Below are 14,424 nucleotides of genomic sequence, written 5' to 3' on the forward strand. Positions count from 1 at the left end.
CTTGTCTGTCCCATGGGCTGACACTGGAGACTCCTTCCAAAACGCTAAATTTTGCTAAATGCTAAACACATTGTTTATTCTTTATTTTGCCGTGAGACTTAATACCTATTAGATATAAACATAAATTTCGACTTTTTTCTGGATTTTACGTCGCTGTAAACTCGATTTGGAACAATGTTAAAATCGCTACACAAATAAAACCGAATTGAATTATTACTATAGAAATAGTAACACATTAGAACAAGTGCATGCCTATAAACCTGATTTGTCTTGCAACTGTAAGTTCAGTCAGTAAAAAATACATAAAAATGTCCTCTGGCTGTAAAAAGACCCCGAATTATTTTTTTTCTTTTGCACTTAAATCTCCAGGTTCATTTCTTGCCAATGAGTATACAGTAACTGGAATAAGAGGCATCAGTTTGTTAGTCAGCACAGGGAATGAGAGGAAATGCTGGTGTTTCCATACCAAGGACCGAACAGAACAGAATGTCATTGTGCAGGTAAAAAGAGCTAAAGTGATTTTAATGCACAAGAAGATCTATATTAAATTAACTTTAAACGTTTCTAGAATATAAAAATCCATTAGTATGCGCGATGTGCAGTTAAGGTTGGTTGGGCTATTAATCGGAAGGTTGTGAGTTCGATCCCATGTCCACCATGCTGCCACTGTTGGGCCCCTGAGCAAGGCCTGTGACCCTCAGTTGTATAAAAATGATAAAGTAAAATGCTGGAAAAATAAAGCCACATATACATTACAGCACAGTGAAATTCTTTTCTTCAAATATCCTAACTTTGGGGGTCAGAGCACAGGGTCAGACATGATACAGCGCCCCTGGAGCAAGGAGGGTTAAGGGCTTTGCTCAGGGGCTCAACAGTGGCAGCTTGGCAGTGCTGAGGTTTGAACTGTTTGTACATTCTACAGGTGAGCAGAGAGACTTAATTTTGGGATCAGTCCATGTTTTGAAGCACCTAGGATACGTTTTTTTTAGGGAGTGGGTAGGATGATGAAGTAGAACTTGGCAGTCGCTGTGGAATCTGCCTGGTGCTGCTGTTTATGCAGAAGATGTAGTAGAAGGATGAGCAGATTCCAACTCCCACTGCATCATTTCATTTCAAATTTTGGCTTCAGTTTTGAAAATATCCAGAAGGACCTGATCATTGTTTTCTGTTATAATCCAGTATCTCATGATTTATGACAGGAATAGAAAGTTAGTAGTTATGCACAAGATAGAAATAACCTGTTTGAATGATAACTGGTTTCACACTTCGGTAAAGACATAGACTTGTTACTTCTCGTTCCTTCTGGTTGGAGTTTGTACGAATAAAATTGAATCGAACTGAATTGCTTCGTGAGTCTAATGTACTGTAGACGCCTGCTCTGGGTATCACGGAGCACCAATAGGAACCCAAATCCAAAGGAATTAAATCACACAGCAGCACACAGAAGAAAACTGAAATGGATTCAAGCCACAATTGAGCTGAAGTGCACCACCGAGAACCAGTTCTAAGTAGAACCAAATGTTCTTGTTTATCAAAGCCTGCATAGAGCAAGTTGTAATTACAAACAAGCTGTGCACCTGTATGCTTGAAAATTGTAATTTATTACACACTCTTTCACGCATACGCGTCGCTGTATGCTACGGATGCTGATAAATCCCCATGCTGAATGATCCTGCTTGTGCAGCACAAAACCAGTTGGGTGGTTTTACGTTTATGTGTGCACCACTGCTCAACTGCTGGTCCCATCACATCTCAGGGTAAGAGGAAGGTATACAGCAAGACTCTTTTCTGTTCTGGCACCGAGGTGGTGGAATAAACTTCTCCATGATGTCCAACCAGCTGAGTCACTGGCTATCTTCATACGATGGGTGAAGAGCTACCTCTTCCTCTATATTCCCTGTTTGTTTTATGTGTATATTTAAAGCACATTTGTACGTCGTTCTGGATAAGGGTACGTCGGCCAAATGCTGTAAACGTAAATGCGAATACATTCGGAAAATCTACAATGATGCGAAAGTCCCTTATTATTGATGTCTTTTCTGTTGCTTTATTTGTAAAGCTAATGTATTGTGTCATCATCCGTGTCACGAAGGTACGTACTACACGGTCCGTTATCTGTCATATCGTCGCTGTCGGGCGGAAACCTCGTATGTCCAAATTTTGTCAGTTTCATAGTTTTTCACATATCGATGCTATCGGTCAGTCCACACGTGGGTCTGTTATTTTTACAAGTTATTAACTAATCTAAAGTCTTGAAAATAGCTTGAGCGTAAATCTCTGGACACTTCAGAGACACTTCATTGGACACTTCAACTTTCCACCTCTTCTTCAGTCCGCAGGAGAGCTTCGCGGCATATCCTCAGGATTAAGAGTCGCAACGAATCAAAACGTCTTCTGAGGTAAATGTCTTCAAAACACTGGGCTCAAAAAAAAAAAAATCTTGACCCCTGGTTCTAGTTCTGGTGCTAGTCTGAGGACAGGAATTTAGCGCAATACAATCCACTGCAACGCGGACTAAACCCTGCGCATTGCAGATAAGATACGCCGTTTTTTTAATTTCCTGAAAAATAACGGTTTTGGAGATACGAGGATTTCGCCCGACAGCGACGATAGACTTATTAATATGTGTGAAATAATGGAAAAGAATGGTTCCTTAGTTACTCATAGAAACAACTGAGAAAATAGAATATAGTAAAAAACTGAAAATCTTATACATAGAGTAAAATATAGAAGTTTATGGAGAATGTATTGAGTATAAATAAATTCATATAGCCTTATTCACAATACAGCCTCAATATACAGCTATAAAAGTGACGATTTATGTTTGAAGATGACGAGTTACATTTTGATCTCGGATCTAAAAACAGGGAGTTTTCTTGTCCCTGTCACCTCAGAATTGTTTGTTAAAGATGGATTTCTGAATTTGGCATGGTGGCTTAGTGGGTAGCACGTTCGCCTCACACCTCCAGGGTCGGGGTTCGATTCCCGCCTCCACCTTGTGTGTGGAGTTTGCATGTTCTCCCTGTGCCTTGGGGGTTTCCTCCGGGTACTCCGGTTTCCTCCCCAGGTCCAAAGACATGCATGGTAGGTTGATTGGCATCTCTGGAAAATTGTCAGGAGTGTGAGAGTGTGTATGTGCCCCGTGATGGGTTGGCACTCCGTCCAGGGTGTATCCTGCCTCGATGCCCAAAGACGCCTGAGATAGGCACAGGCTCCCCGTGACCCGAGGTAGTTCGGATAAGCGGTAGAAAATGAGTGAGTGAGTGAGAGTGAAATAAATTGCCACGCTGTACAGGGGTTAACCGGAACAAACATCATACCGAATGAAAACTTAAGTGAAGAAAGAATAAGAAACACCACACAGAACCAGAATCAAACTGAACAAGATAAACAGAGGGTGAAGAATGAAGTAAAATACAACCCCATGCATTCATACGTGTTAATTAAGTTTGTTTTTTAATACTGATATAATTAAAATATGGTAAATTTACACCAAATGTAATTATGAGGAGATCTGTTTATAGACTGTGTTCCTTTGTACGATAAAGTTGCTGTGCTCATCCCAGGACTATTATTCAGTCTAGTCATACTGAAGAGCTTCTCTGTCTTCACTCCTCTACATGTCCTGTACTGTAAAAATCATTTACTGTCTGAGGATGAGGATGGGTTCCTCATGGATTCTCACCCAGATGAGCATGGGTTCCTTATGGATTCTGGAGTCTCACCCAGATGAGGATGGGTTCCTCATGGAGTCTCACCCAGATGAGGATGGGTTCCTCATGGAGTCTCACCCAGATGAGGATGGGTTCCTCATGGAGTCTCACCCAGATGAGGATGGGTTCCTCATGGATTCTCACCCAGTTGAGGATGGGTTCCTCATGGAGTCTCACCCAGATGAGGATGGGTTCCTCATGGAGTCTCACCCAGATGAGGATGGGTTCCTCATGGAGTCTGGAGTCTCACCCAGATGAGGATGGGTTCCTCATGGAGTCTGGAGTCTCACCCAGATGAGAATGGGTTCCTCATAGAGTCTCACCAAGTTTTTCCTCACCTCGTCTCAACTGTCTTGCTAACTGCAGAAACGAATTCAGTTTAATGTTGCAACCTGTGTTTTTTACTCTGTATCCATCCATCCATCCATCCATCCATCCATCCATCCATCCATCCATCCATCCATCCATCCATCCATTCAAACATCTATCATCTATCCACTCATCCATCCATCCATCCATCCACTCATCCATCCATCCATCCACCTGTATATACACCCAACCACCCACTCAAATATACACCCACCCACCCATCCATCCGTCCACCTGTCCAAACACTCACCCACCCATCCATCCATCCATCTATCCATCCACCAATCCATCCACTTATCCACCCATCCATCCATCCACCCCCCCATCCATCCATCCATCTACAGAGTACTTCACAGTGTCATGTACATTTTAGTGAAGGAATAGTCACAATGAAGATGTAGATTTTACATGTATTTTATTACGAAAACAAACATCGGCTATTCCGATTATACAGCAAGTATAAATGCTTGTTTTAGGCCTTGTCATGGGCACTGAGGGAGGAAGGAGGTTTGTCTCCTCCTCTGAGCTGTTTGTATGATCTCACCTTCAGTTAAATCTTTTTACAGAGTGCTGCATTAAATGTTACATCTGCTAGAACTAACGTCCCACTCTGACTTCATCTCACATTTTATACCAATTAGGAATCTGAGCTTTAACGCTATACGAATGGTGGAAAGACACACATTAACTTTCCTCGCTGACTCACTGTAATTACCACTGTGTTTGTTTAACTGTATTTGTCTCCTTATACCACAAGAACTGGCAAGATTTATCTTGGACAGAATTCAGCCACAGCGACATCCAGTGGGTTTTCCCAGGCTGCCAACCATATGAACCATACTGAGTGTCAGGAGTCTGATAGGAAGGTGTAGATGTCTGTCATTGCTCTGGATCTTAACATCACCAGAGCTCTGCTTTAAAACCACAGCCCATTTTAATCTTCCAGGGATCTCCTTCGTCTAACTTTCTAACCGTATGAATGGAAACCGACGGGTTAGTAGCTTTCGTTAAGTAACGGCTCTGGGGAGGTTTGAGTTTGTGAAATGCATCACAGTGAGCGCTGATCAGGAATCACATCCTCCTGTGTCACTCTCTTTCTCTTTCGTATGGCTTCGTCTTGCTTGTGGCTTTGTTTTTGAACCTTGTTGCTTCTTTTCTGTTTTCAGTCCATTTCCTTTTGGATATTTTCAAAGCTGGTGAATTATTGATGGTCACACTCTCTCTCTCTCTCTCTCTCTCTCTCTCTCTCTCTCTCTCTCTCTCTCTCTCTCTCTCTCACACACACACACACACACACACACACACACACACCCACACACACACACACACACACACACAGCGCTCTCTCTTCATCCCACCCACAACCCCCCCCCTCGTCTCTCTCTCTCTCTCTCTCTCTCTCTCTCTCTCTCTCTCTCTCTCTCTCTCTCTCACACACACACACACACACACACACACACACACACACACACACACACACACACACACACACACAGAGTCTCTCTTTCACCCACACACAACCCCCCCCCTCTGTCTCTCTCACTCTCACTCACACACCCACAACCACTCTCTCTCTCTCTCTCTCTCTCTCTCTCTCTCTCTCTCTCTCTCTCTCTCTCTCACACACACACACACACACACACACAGTCTCTCTTTCACCCACACACACACCCACTCTCTCTCTCTGTCTCTCACTCACACACCCACACTCTCTCTCTCTCTCTCTCTCTCTCTCTCTCTCTCTCACACACACACACACACACACACACACACACGCACACACGCACACACAGACAATCTCTCTCTCACACACAAAAACACTTTCTCTTTCAAAATTAAGACACATTCATTCCATTTATTCCATTCCCAATTAGACAGTGGTTCAAATTTTCATTCTATTTGAATCCATTGATTTTTTTTTTAAACAGGACGTTAGGTATCTCTATATCTGCTTTAGTTAGCTTGAGTTTTGTGGCTCATCTTCCTCAAGGCTCTTCTCTTCTACACAGCCAATGACTCGAGGAATGTAGTAATCGATCCAGCCATAATTTCAGCTTACCTCACTTCTCTCTCTCTCCTCCTCCTCCTCCTCCTCCTCCTCCTCCGCCTCCTCCTCCGTTTATTCTCTCTTGCATTGAATCTTGATGTTTCCCCAATGATCTCACTGCGAAAGCTGCTTTAACTCTCACAGCAGGTGTTACGGCCCGCAGGCTCTTCGTTTCCTTGCTGCACAAATGGATAAAATTCATTACAAACGGAGCATTTATTTATTTATTTATTTATTTATTTATTTATTTATTTATTTATTTATTTATTAGTAAAAAAAATATCTATGACAATCTTTTGACTAGTTACGACTAGCCAGAAGTCATAGAAAATAAAATCTTTTCAGCAACAATAGTAATAAGATTTATGTCCATGATTTTTTGCTACACTGCCATTACACACCAGTCTTGATTCACACAGTAAAATGAATATATGTGTGTTTCTACGAGCACGCGTGAATCTTCCTATGGAGACACGAGTCTGAGTGCATGCATTGTTGTGTTTTATATTTAAACTAGATTCACTGGAAGTGCAGTCTAATTGTTAATCCCTTCGAGGAAACAAGACAACTATAAATACTACTGTAACCGAATCCTTCTATTTTCAGTGCAACTCAATAAGCCACGTGGGCCTTTCTATCCCAGCAGCATGCTTTTGTGTGCATGTGGTCAGGGGGGCAGTTGCAGGGTGGAGGTGTACAAACAGGCAAAGTGTCCTCCTTATAAACGGTAAGTGTCCTTTCACCGTATTCGACTTTTGATTTTGTGTGACATTCGTTTGAAGAAGTCGCCTTTATTTTGTCACATGTACATTACAGCACAGTAAAATTGTTTCTTTACATATTCCAACTTTGGTAGCTCAAGGTCAGCCATGATACAGGAACCCTGGAGCATGGAGAGCTACGGGCCTTGCTTAAGGGCCCAACAGAGGTAGCTTAGCATTGCTGGGGCGTGTACCTTGATCCACCAATCAACAACCCAGAGCCTAAACCACTGCCCCTATCTGTATGTAAGCTCTAATGTCAAGCCTGGGAATGTAAACCTTAACAATACGTCCTCCTGGTTTTCAAGAACACGTCCTAGGAGCATCTGTTTCTTCATTTAATGACATTTTTTAAACGTTTATTTATTTATTTATTTATTTATTTATTTATTTAAACCCCACTATTTCCTACTAGTCTTGGAGGATGAGGCACCGTCGTAAAAAATGGAACGATGAGAACAGCCAATCCGACCAGAGACGACCTTACAAGTAGGAGTGAAGATCAAGACTAAGGCATGCTGAGCCCAAAATAAATTCAATACGGATCCGACTCCAGAGGATGACTAATACACAGTGGCATCGTGTGCTTTCAGATTTACAGACACTACAGTGTGCCATAGCTGTAGCAGCTTAAGAAAATAAAATGACCATGAGCAGAGATTTGGACTTGTTCAACTCTCATACTCTTATTAGCTTCACTCTAGCTGAATATAGCTAAATCTTTGTGGAACGTACAAAATAACATGATTTAAAATGCTGAGAAGTTATTCGTCATTACTTCGTCTATTCCACCAGCATTACTGTGCTGAGTGAAAGTTTTTCCCCTCTTTATGAAACTAGAGACATCAGGCTAGCAGCTTGTCAGCCTTTCTGTCATGCAAGTTTATTGATTGTTTGTTTGTTTATTTATTTATTTATTTATTTATTTATTAGAAAGCAGAGACTGAATCCTGAGTGGCTGAACAGAAAACACTAACTTTGGAAATTTGCCACAATCTCCAATCTCGGGATGGTATATACTCTCCCCTGCCAAATACAGCACCACCAGCCAATCACGGGCATCCGTGTACACGTATATATATGAGGAAGATCACAGAAAGGTCTTCCCTCCGAGTGTGTTATGCAGCTCAGCCAAGCAGCATGAGCAGCAGTTGTCGCTGGCTGGCTTCATGTGTCTCGGAGGAAGCATATGCTATAACTGGATAGTTGGTCCTTCTGCTTGGTGCATTGCGATTTGGATGGGTTTTTGTCTTCCACCTTCGTATGTGATGTAAAGAAAGATTGGCTTCTATATCTTCTGGCTCCTGTAGCTCACACTTCAGCCAATCAGAGGGTTTGGTTTAGAAGCCGAGGTGGTTTGGATCAGCTGGATGCAGAAGAAAAATCTGTGAAATGTATGATGAGTGACAGGAAAAACTTTTTAGTCCTTTCAGTTCTGTGATTATGAAGTTTGTCTGATTATGCAGTCTGTCTGAGCGACGTTCGAAGCCTTAATGACTGGAGGAATGAAGTAAGCGGAGTTGAAATATGAATCCAGAGTGAATAAAAGGCTAATAATAAAGCGATTAAGACAAGAGCCGTTAGAGTTTCGATTGACGACTGAAACAGAAACTGTTACATCGCAGTTCAGAGTTACCTGTCTGCTAAACATGTGCCATTTATCCAAGTTACTCGTACCCAAATCTTTACACTACCCGAGTCTTTACACAAAATCTACAAGTGAGGCAGTGCTTCCTCTGAGACCTGTAAAGCCAACAATGCATCTTTTTGAAGCACACTTTTAGAGGAGAACAAACTGCCCTATTTTGTATAAATGAGCTAACAAGACTCATCACATTTCCTCGCTCTATGCTTGACGGAAGAGAGTCGAATACACGGCCGATATTAGGACCTTCGGCTGTGAACAGGATTAGAGCCTTGAAACAAACGAGTCTAACAAGACTTACAGTAGAGTTGAGGGTTTAGGGTGTTGGTCTCGGGCCCAACAGTGGGAGATTAGTGGACCTGGGAATCAAACTCCCAGATAAATTGTTCAATGTTTTCACCAAGCTGCCACTTCCCCACTTAATAATTCAAAACATATCAAGTATTGTAGTGTAGAAATAAAAGATTCCATGTAGCACCATTAATCAGTCTTTAGTTTGCTTACCATGAGGAACCTTTAACATAATGAATTTTATGTAAAACCTAATAGCCAAGGCTGTTAATTTATGGCATTTGTCAGATACCCTCATCCAGAGCAACTTCCAGGTACATTTTTTATCTCATGTTTATCTTCTTCTTCCTCTACTTTCAGCTTTTCCTGTTAAGGGGTCGCTACAGCGAATCATCTGTTTCTACCTAACATCCTTCTACCAATATAACCATCTCCGTCCTCCGTACATGTCTAAGCCATCTCAATCTATCCTCTCTGACCTTGTCCCCAAAACAGCCAACCTGAGCTGTCCCTCTGATGTGCTCGTTCCTAATCCTGTCCTCATCTCTGCTACTTTTATCTCATTTTTATACAACTGAGCAATTGAGGGATAAAAGCCTTGAGCCTTGCTCCCTCAGGGGCAGCTTCGTGGACCTGGGATTTGAACTCACAACTTTCCCATTGGTAGTCCAACACTAACCACTAAGCTACCACACCCCCAGGGGTTTCAGAGGACGACCTCATGAGAAAGCATCAAAATGTACTCACAGGCATTATATGTAAATCCGTAACTATGACAAAAATCCATTATGTCAAATGCAAGACTTAGCTACTGTACTGCAGTGTAGTAAGATTTAATACTGTATGTCGGTGCAGCAGGTATGAGAGCTCTAGGGTCACCGATTCGAACCTGAGCTCAGCTTACTGTTTCACATGTTCTCGTCATGTCAGTGTGGGATTCCTTTGGCTTTCCTCCCACCTCGCAAATGGATTCAGTGCATAGTGCACTGTAATGAACTGGCAACCGGCCAGGTGTACCATCTCACGCTGTGTTCCCTGCATAGGCATTGGATCTCCACTGACCAGGATAAGACCAGGATCAAGGAATGATGGAATGTGAAACGGAAGTAATGTCTGTCAGGCTGCTATAAAGATGAAGAACCGTTTGAGCTGAAGTGTTTTTAGAACTGAATCTGCAGTGTTTGTATGTAAGATCTGCTTCCTTACGGCATTGTCTTTGCAATGCATTTGCGAGTTAAGTATTAAATGGACGTGTAAGTATATGAGAGAGACAGAAATCCTGTGTGTGTGTGTGTGTGTGTGTGTGTGTGTGTGTGAGAGAGAGAGAGAGAGAGAGAGAGAGAGAGAGAGAGAGAGAGACATAGGGAGGGGGTTGAGCAAGCAAACGAGAGAGCAGGAGAGAGAGGCAGTGTGTGAGACGAACAGCACAAGCTGAGAAGAGGAGTAGAGAGAGAGAGAGAGAGAGAGAGAGAGAGAGAGAGAGAGAGAGAGAGAGAGAATCTAAGAGGACTAAGCATTACAATTACTTCTTCTCTAGCCTCTGTGTGCTATGCTGAGACGGCTGCGGACTGTTTCTTTTTTTTTCTTTCTTTCTTTCTTTCTTTTTTTTCCACCTTATCCCGTTTTTCATTCTTTTTTTTCTTTCTTTCTCTCACCTGCTTTCTGTCACACAGGACCCATCATCTCATCCTACCAAGATCCTCATAATGGGAGGTAATTATAATCCTTATTAAGCTCCAAAATAGCTTAGAGATGCCTGTGAGACATTTGAGCTTGAGAGCTCAGAACTTCGTTACAGGTCGAGACTTTCCATCAGCTCTTCTTTATTCTTTATTTGTAATCGACACAGAGACGTTTGGATCTCAGTCAGAGTTGTGACATTTGGTAAAATACATTTATTTATTGACTGCAGCGGACTATAGAGATACACGCAACAAGATGAATATTACTGGTAAAAATAATTACTGTATAAAAGCAATATAAAAAAAACACGTTTGTTTTCAATCTGATGCTATAGATAGCAGTCTGCCTTATTTTCCCCGGACTGCTTATTAACTTCTAAATGAACTTGCTGTGTTATATTAGAGGGAGTAAACTGATATTGATTTTTGATTGTGTGAGTATGTGATAGATGCCCTGTATCAAGTCTGGGTTGGGTTAGTCATGTCCTTCTTAACGCTTTATGACAGGCAAAAATTGAATTGTTGCATGCATGGATCTGGTTTGAATCTCACTTCAGCTGTCATACTGCGAGGGTATTTGTTTACCCAGGAACATTAATTAAGTTTGCAGTTAATTGTAAATCAGAATTTTGACCAATAATAATGTTAGGGGATAGGGTTAGGGTTAGGGTTAGGGTTAGGGTAACCCTAGTCACGATACTAGCATATGATTTATGTTGGTATATGTTGATATATGTTGGTAGATTGTATTCCTGAACTTACTTTGAAGCTTGTTTCTCAGAAGAAGCCTGTGGAACAGCAGTGACAGTGCGTCCAGGCTTCACATGTCAGAGCTGTACAGTATCTGAGCTTCTGTTGTGTTTGTTCTGACAGGGACATTAAGGACCTCGCCGTATACGGATTAAAGGTGCCTGCGATGCTGAGATCTCCATTCAAAAGTCACGTCCACCATCGCTGAAATCGAGTAGCCACTTAAGGCTCACTTGTAAGGGAGGGGAAACACTCAGGATCAAAGCTCTTAAACAACAGAGAGTTAAAGAGGAAAAAGAGAGGAAGAAGTGTGTGTGTGTGTGTGTGTGAGAGAGAGAGAAAAAAGAGAGAGTGCAGCAAAGATTTGCCTATCTTGCAATTTCAGAGACCGTCATCACAATTTAATAAGATCTGAAATCGTCTTTAGTCAGTGTGCGTGTGAGCGAGCCAGCAGGCTTACTGTGAAATGATTTTGTGAACAAGACGCTGCAGGAAAAAGGCTCCGAGGAGAGAATTGAAATTTTTACAACGGGTCCGTTTAAGGGGCCCTTTTCTTTTCATTATTAGAAGCAAGTTTGCCATGTGATGTCAAATGGCACCAGATGTACCCTTGTTCGTCCAATGGAACTGTTGCGAGTTTTTGTTTCCTAATGATGATGATGATGATGAAATTTGCCTGAACTCGATCACCTTGCAGGATCGTTGCCCTGTAAGTTACAAGGACAGCCTGGCTGAAAAAGAAACCCAAAACAGCTCGAATGATTAGTTTGGATATTTTGTTCCTCTCACTTCAAGAAAGTTCAGAGAGAACCCCTCAGGGTCCGACACCATTCTCTTTACTCTCTACGTAATTTCTACTCTTTAGAAAACAAAACCAAAAAAACCCTCTAGTAACAAATCAACAAATAAAATGGCTGCTGGAGTTGCAACATGGTTACCTTTTGCTCGGGCAGCGGCAGTTGGCTGGCTCCCTCTGGCCAAAAAGACTATGCCCAAACCCCCTGTCGATAAAAAGAGCCGCAACGATGAGATCCTGATAGTTAACGTGAGCGGGCTGCGCTTCCAGACATGGAAAAACACCCTGGACCGTTATCCTGACACATTGCTGGGAAGCTCTGAAAAGGAATTCTTCTTTAATGAAGACACTCAGGAATATTTCTTTGATAGGGACCCGGAGATGTTTCGGCACGTCCTGAACTTCTACCGCACAGGCAAGCTGCACTACCCACGGCAGGAGTGCATCCAAGCTTTCGATGAGGAGCTGGCTTTCTACGGCATTGTCCCGGACATCATCGGGGACTGCTGTATGGAAGAGTACCGTGACCGCAAAAAGGAAAATCAGGAGAGGCTGGCTGTGGACGCAGAGGCAGAGATGGCGACAGACCAACCCTTACCTCCAAACAGCACACCTCGCGAGCGCTTGTGGAGAGCTTTCGAGAATCCGCACACCAGCACGATGGCTCTGGTGTTCTACTACGTCACAGGATTCTTCATTGCCGTTTCAGTTATTGCAAACGTAGTGGAGACTGTGCCGTGCCGAGCACCCAAAGGCAGCCAAAAGGACTTGCCTTGTGGTGAGAAGTACTCCGTGGCTTTCTTCTGCATGGATACGGCATGCGTGCTCATTTTCACATTCGAGTACCTGATGAGGTTATTCGCTGCACCCAGCCGCTGCAAGTTCATGCGCTCGGTCATGAGCGTCATTGATGTTGTGGCCATCATGCCCTACTACATTGGCTTGGTCATGCCTGAGAATGAGGACGTGAGCGGTGCTTTTGTCACGCTTCGTGTCTTCCGGGTCTTCCGCATCTTTAAGTTCTCGCGCCACTCACAAGGCTTGCGCATCCTTGGCTACACGTTAAAGAGCTGTGCCTCTGAGCTTGGCTTCCTCCTCTTCTCCCTCACCATGGCCATCATTATCTTCGCCACAGTTATGTTCTATGCAGAGAAAGGCACCAAGGAAACCAACTTCACCAGCATTCCAGCGTCCTTCTGGTACACCATTGTCACTATGACAACGCTGGGGTGAGTCCATCTGTTTATTTGTCTTTTCATAAAACGCGACTCGAATGTAGGCAAATTTGTTTTCTCTGCTTAAGATTCTAATGTCATTGTAGCAAGAAAATAAACAGTGCTGTGGCCCTGCAGGCCCGAATTTCATCATCTTTTCTTAATAACGACACCTATCTTTAAATATATTTTTTTACGTAGACATAACGAGCCATACACATTTGCTTGAGGTGAAGCGTGCTGACTGCGTAGCAGCAGTTCAGGTTCTTGCGAAAAAAGGCAAACGAGATCCATTAAGGACTCTAGGAAATTCCCCTGTGCCTAAATCCACTTACAGCTTCATTTCTCATGCATGCTGCTGACTGTGTCCTGACATACAAGTTCTGTGGAAAGCTTCACAGCAACGTCGGAAGTGTTGTGTAATGCTGTGTATCAGGTAGTGACATGACCTGTGCATCTGTAAAAGACAGCAGGTTTCTAACACAAGGTTTAATATCACATTTACTCATGAGGTTTTCTAGCATGTGCTTTTCTCAGGTCCTGGGATTCAATTTAACAAACTTTTATTTGTATACATTTTTATTTCATATATATATATAAGGCACAAGGCACATATATAAATAATATATGTATATATAACATATATATAATATATATAAAGATATATATATAAAAAAATCTAAATGTTACTATTCTCATATAATGAAAGATTAAATCATAAGTGTTGAAAAAAATCGCAGGACTCGGCAGTGTTTGCTTAATTAACATTTAGTGTTAAATTTATGATAAAACATAAGAAATGTATTAAATGATGCTTCTTTAAATGTTAATGAAACAGCTGCACTGACTAATGTGCTTTCAATCAATGACTATAAGTTAATAAGTTGTCGCATTCCTGGCTATTGCTTTGACTTAAAAGTGTTTCTTTAGTGCTTTGAACAATTTGAGCAAAAATTTCCACATCTTTGCACAGTAGTAGATTCCTCATAGTTTTTCCTTGCAACCGTTAACATTTTTCATTAGGAAAAAAAAAAAAAATATATATATATATATAATTTTATCTATAAATATTCTTTTTTATTTTTATTTGTAAATATAAATATAAATATCAATAGATTTGTTTTTAAATATAATATATTTAAATATTCTAGATTTC

At 41.9% G+C, this 14,424-nt stretch overlaps 1 protein-coding gene across 1 annotated transcript in view; it reads left to right on the forward strand.

Moving 5' to 3' along the window:
- The first annotated feature begins 11,562 nt into the window (after positions 1-11,562).
- kcnd1 (potassium voltage-gated channel, Shal-related subfamily, member 1) overlaps positions 11,563-14,424 on the forward strand; it is a 76,657-nt gene continuing 73,795 nt past the window's right edge. The window contains exon 1 of the mRNA XM_027151913.2: positions 11,563-13,283. Within this exon, the coding sequence (XP_027007714.1) occupies positions 12,169-13,283 (1,115 nt within the window). The 5' untranslated portion in view covers positions 11,563-12,168. The remainder of the gene's footprint in view (positions 13,284-14,424) is intronic.

This window comes from Tachysurus fulvidraco, chromosome 14 (genome assembly GCF_022655615.1).
Source record: "Tachysurus fulvidraco isolate hzauxx_2018 chromosome 14, HZAU_PFXX_2.0, whole genome shotgun sequence".
Taxonomy (NCBI): domain Eukaryota; kingdom Metazoa; phylum Chordata; class Actinopteri; order Siluriformes; family Bagridae; genus Tachysurus; species Tachysurus fulvidraco.